General features: G+C 41.0%; 2 protein-coding genes across 2 annotated transcripts; both read left to right on the plus strand.

Annotated features, from left to right (window-relative positions):
• Positions 1 to 369: 369 nt before the first annotated feature.
• LOC148768409 (pelargonidin 3-O-(6-caffeoylglucoside) 5-O-(6-O-malonylglucoside) 4'''-malonyltransferase-like) lies at positions 370 to 1,410 on the plus strand. Its single transcript, XM_088821192.1, has one exon. The coding sequence runs from the start codon at positions 370 to 372 to the stop codon at positions 1,408 to 1,410; it is 1,041 nt and encodes a 346-aa protein (XP_088677318.1).
• Positions 1,411 to 3,243: 1,833 nt separating this feature from the next.
• Positions 3,244 to 4,870, plus strand: LOC105973231 (baicalein 7-O-glucuronosyltransferase). Its single transcript, XM_012998250.2, has one exon. It carries the CDS (start codon positions 3,334 to 3,336, stop codon positions 4,684 to 4,686), a length of 1,353 nt encoding a protein of 450 aa, XP_012853704.2. The 5' UTR covers positions 3,244 to 3,333; the 3' UTR covers positions 4,687 to 4,870.
• The last annotated feature ends 634 nt before the right edge of the window (positions 4,871 to 5,504 follow it).

Below are 5,504 nucleotides of genomic sequence, written 5' to 3' on the forward strand. Positions count from 1 at the left end.
AATTTACATTTCTCAAATATTATAAAAGAGTATAGGTTTATCCAATCTACCTATATAGTTGACCGCAGATTCATTCATTAAAAAAATAAATAAAAGAAAGTTGAAAATCGAAATAAGATATATTCGAACTCTTGTTCTCCGACTTTGATGAAAGTCAAATTGCGTCACTATCAAAATGTATATAAATTGCAATTTGCAATTTTATAACTTTCATGTCACATCATAATTACACCTACCAAAAATGTCTAACAATACCAATATTCCCATTTTGCCCCCCAGCTCTCATTATAAAAGAGACACCCCCAACAAAGTTGGAATCATCAACCAAGATTTTCATTTTCTTTCATCCATAGATTATATAATTTAAACATGAAAGTGAATATAGTTAGCACCAAGTTGGTAAAACCATGCACCCCAACTCCTCAAAGCCTTAGAAATCACAAGATATCTTTCATGGATAATCTTAACCCTCCAATGAATGTTGGAGTCATTCTCCTATATGACAACTCAATATCACCAAACAATCCAAAACAAACAACAACTCATTTTCAAGAATCACTATCCAAAATTCTACCCCAATTCTACCCACTCGCGGGAAGATACATCAAGAAGGATCACTCGGTCGACTGCGATGATTCGGGCGCCGAATTCGTAGAAGCACAAGTTGCTGACGATGTGACGCTAAGTGATGTCATTCTGGCATCCAAAAGGGACTTGAAGTTGCTAAACGATTATTTTCTCCCACCTAAATTTCACCAAGTGGACGAATCTCCCACCGACCCACTCCTCTCGATTCGGATCACAAGGTTCAAGTGCGGCGGGCTCGTTGTCAGCGTCAGTGTTTCTCATAGAATTTTCGACGCGTCTTCCGTGGGGACTTTCCTCGCTGTTTGGTCGAACGCCAACAAAAATCCAGGGATGGTGGGGAGCATCAAAATCCGACCGAGTTTCGACACGCCGCCTGAGTTTTTTTCGGGCAGCTACATTAGTCGAGGCGATCCTATAAAAACGTGTTGGGATCCCAACATTGTCGTCAAGAGGTTTTCGTTTCACAAGGAGGCTATAACGAGATTGAGATCAAAATTGAGGTTGCCAGAAAACTCGAGAGTGCGCGTGGTGTCCGCAGTCATAGCGGAGGCCATGATCGGAGTGGATCGGGCGAAGCACAGCGGGAAATTGAGAGCTTGCCTCATCGCTCAGGCGGTCAACATGCGTGGGAGAACATTTCCGCTTCTTCCCAAACATTCCTGTCGGAATTGGGTAATACTGTCGCCCACACGGTGCATGATTCCAAACACCGTTGTTGGGAATAATAATAATAATATTCAAGAATTGGTTGATATTCTAGGCGGCGGCGGGATTGTTGGTATCACCGACGGAGGCCATACGATTAAGTATTTCCTGATTTGAGACTGAGTTGGGTTAATTGGTCGGATTCGAGTGAAGACTGAGATGTGGTTGAGCTCTTCAAACGGGTGGAAGTAGAGAGAGAGAGAGAGAGAGAGAGAGAGAGAGAGAGAGAGAGAGAGAGAGAGAGAGAGGGCACCGCCGGCAGAAATGAAGAAGAAAGAATAAGAGTGTGGAAGTAGAGAGAGGGGCACCACGTGCAAATGAAAAAAATTGCACGTTTTTGCCTAAACTTCGGTTTTTGTTGCACGGTGCCTCAAAATTGGAATTTTCCAGCCATTTTGACCGGAATCTTACGCACGTGCTTTTCACGTGAGTTTTAAAGGGACAAAAGAGTCTATTCACTTACATTCTTCATCAATTAAAAAAACAAAAAAAAAAACAAAAAAAAAAAAAAAAAAAAAAAAAGAAAAAGGAGGAGGTGGGAAAATCTGCAATTAGAGACAGAGAACATGCTCCTCGGAAAATCATCAAACTAGAGACTCTAAAACATGTGAAATCAAAAAGAAATTGATGGGTGGCGAATTTTGTGCAAATAAGAGAGAAGAAGAAAATGCGTGTGTCGGTTTTAGGTTGTGGGGAGATGTCATTATCTCTTCCAACAAATCGAAGATGGAATTCGTCTTATACATTTTGTTTGAACTGAATTTGGTAATTTTTTGGAATGAGTATTTTGAGTTCTTTTGACATCCACCACCACCGCCGCCGCCGCCAACATAAAAACCCAACAATTTCAAATGTTTCCCAAATTCATCACCACTCAGGCGCAACAATTCGAACCACCACCTCTTAAACAAAGCCCAATCCACAGCTCCTCCTCTTCACACTCTCCACCCTACCCTCCTCCGCCGCCGCCCGCCGCCATCTCTACAGGATCCCCAGGAGGCACCTCTCTTCATGACCCGATGAACCCTCTTCGGATTCAAATTTATCGTCGTGGCTCACACCCAACGAGTTGAAACTGTTCCTCAGGCTCTTCTACCGATCGACCCTCGCTTGAAGATCGGATCTTTTGCTCTTGTTCCCATCAAAAATGGGTTCTTTCGATACCACAATTCAGAGAACGAGGAGACAAAATCGATTATGTGGGTAGAGGGATCTCATCGGCAGCGCCGTGGTTTATCTAGATGAAGAAGAAGCCGGTTCCAAAATGGCCGATTTGAGTGTAGAATGGCTGATCAGCAGCCCTTATTTTTCTTTCTTTCTTTTTTTGGGTTTTTTTTTTTTTTTTTTTTTTTTTTGGTTTTTTATTTACTAAAGTAAGTGAATAGACTCTTTTGCCCCTTTATTACTCACGTGAAATGCACGTGCATAAGATTCCGATCAAAATGACCGGAAAATTCCAATTTTGAGGCACCGTGCAACAAAAACCGAAGTTTAGGTAAGAACGTGCAAATTTTTTTTTGTTTGGGAGGCAAAGTGCAAATCGGACATTTGTTTAGGAGGCAAACTGTTTTTTACTCTCTATATATATATATATATATATATATATATATATATATATATATATATATATATATATATATATATATATTCTGGGTATTTAGTCACATATTTAGTACTAATGATCACTTGCATTTATTCACATAGAATCTATTATAAATGAGTATATGCTATACTAGGTATTTGTTAAGCGTAGATGAGATTAAATACACCACACAATAAACACACATAACTATGCTTAGCACATAATTTTTCAATATAGAGGGACCGTATTAATTGTAGTTTTGGTTCCCCCACACTTCCCTCTTCCCATCCTTCAATAGCCGGTCACTTCACTCTTCTATATATATATATATATATATATATATATATATATATATATATATATATATATATATATATATATATGATTAGAAGCTGAAACTGAGAGCAGTGCTAAAAAAAAGAAAAAAAAAAGAGAATAATCAAGATTTTGGCAGATCAATGGAAGAAACTATAATTCTTTATGCTTCGGCAGTGCACTTAAATTCCATGTCACAGCTGGCCAAGTTCATCAGCAAACACAACCCCACCCTCTCCGTCATCATACTCCTCAGCTGCGGCCCCGAACAAGCACCGCTGCTGCCCATCTCCGCCGCCGCCACGGCAGTGACTTACCGCCGCCTCCCCAGCGCGGCTCTCCCTCCAAATTTCACCACCGATCCTGTGGAACTCGTGTTCGAGATCCCCCGTCTCAACAGACAAAACCTCCGCAAATTCCTGGAAGATATGATCTCTGCGAAAAACATAGTAATAAGAGCATTCATCATTGATTTCTTCTGCGACGCGGCGTTTGAAGTCACCACGAGCTTGAAGATACCTTCTTACTACTACGTGAGCAGCGGCGCTTTCTTCGCGTGCGCCCTGCTGTATCTCCCGACCATAGACGAAGCGTACGAGGATGACATTGGGGATTTGAACGACTTCATCCAGGTTCCGGGATGCCCGCCGCTGCACTCGTCGGATTTTCCAGACGGTATGTACTTTCGGAAGACGGTTACTTACGGAAACTTCATGTCCGCAGCGAAGAACATGCAGATGTCAAATGGAATCCTGGTCAACTCATTCGACGCGCTCGAGTTTAGAGCCAGGGAAGCGTTGTCCAACGGTACTGCCCCGCCTGTTTATCTACTCGGACCGTTGATCGACGGTGAATTAATCATCAACGGCGGTGGAGTGGAGGAGAATGAGTGCTTGAGGTGGCTTCATTCACAGCCGGGTAAAAGCGTAATTTTCCTATGTTTTGGTAGGTGGGGTTTCTTTTCCGGTCAACAGTTGAAAGAAATGGCAATTGGTTTGGAGGAGAGTGGACACAGGTTTCTGTGGTCGGTGGGGGGGAGTTCGCCGGGGTTGGAGGAGGTGCTGCCGGAGGGTTTCCTTGAAAGAACTAAAGAGAGGGGTCTCGTGGTGAAATCGTGGGCCCCGCAGAAGGAGGTGCTGAGTCACGACTCGGTGGCCGGGTTTGTGACTCACTGCGGGAGAAGCTCCGTTCTGGAAGCGATTTCGTTCGGGGTGCCCATGATCGCCTGGCCGTTGTATGCCGAGCAGCGGATGAATAGGGTTTTTATGGTGGAGGAGATGAAGGTGGCGCTGCCGCTAGAGATGGCGGCCGACGGGTTCGTCACCGCTGCTGAGTTGGAGAAGCGAGTTAGGGAGTTGATGGAGTCGAAGATGGGGAGAGCCGTGAGGCACCGAGTCGTCGAAATGCAAAAATCTGCACAACTCGCTGTGAGTGAGAATGGATCGTCGCTCCTTGCGTTGGACAAGTTCATTCACCAGTCGGTGACTCGCGATTGAGGGGTATATTTGTCATTTCGACCACCTGCAATTCTTTCTTTTTATTTTCTTGTTTTGCTTTATTTTATTTTATGTGTAATAATGTGCTTTAATGTGTTCCCACGCACATTTCTGTCATTCACAACTATCCTGTATAATTATTGGCTTTATATGAATAATAAATCAACAATTAATCAATTATCAATTAAGATAGTTTTATAGATATGAATGTTAAGCATTGAATGTTGGTTATTCATTGTTGGGTGCACATGATTTAGGTGAATTTGGAGTAAAATTCTTTGAGTTTAGACGCAGGCATTTTCGATATGTACGTGTAGAAATATAACAAACTTAAATAACTTTTTTGACAAATTGCACACACACAAAAAAAAAAAAAAAAAAAAAAGGAAGTCCAGAAGTACACATCGAAAATTTGAGTTTTGTTTTTTCAAATATTGACACATACATGTCGATTTTTTTGAAAAATATTCGATGCGTTCTTGTCGAAAAAACACAAAATTGTCTGTATGTGTCGAAAAAGTGGGACGGTTTTGAAGAAAAACTTCAAACTGACTTTCAAGTTCTAAAAATACATGGGTATATATATATATATATATATATATATATATATATATATATCTTAATTGGGTTTTCAATGGTTAAAAAAACAATCGGTTAATTAATTTTATTTGGTAAGAGTTGACCGAATATAAAATTTAAGCAAATTCAGATTTGAGACACAACGATGACTTGTAAACTAAGTTATATTTCTAAATAATATATGCATTCAAATTCAATTTGTTTTGTTAAAATTTCTCTCAAGATTGTTTATTTCAGAA

This window comes from Erythranthe guttata, chromosome 8, assembly GCF_056151865.1.
Source record: "Erythranthe guttata isolate IM_541 chromosome 8, IM_541, whole genome shotgun sequence".
NCBI classification, from domain to species: Eukaryota; Viridiplantae; Streptophyta; class Magnoliopsida; order Lamiales; family Phrymaceae; genus Erythranthe; species Erythranthe guttata.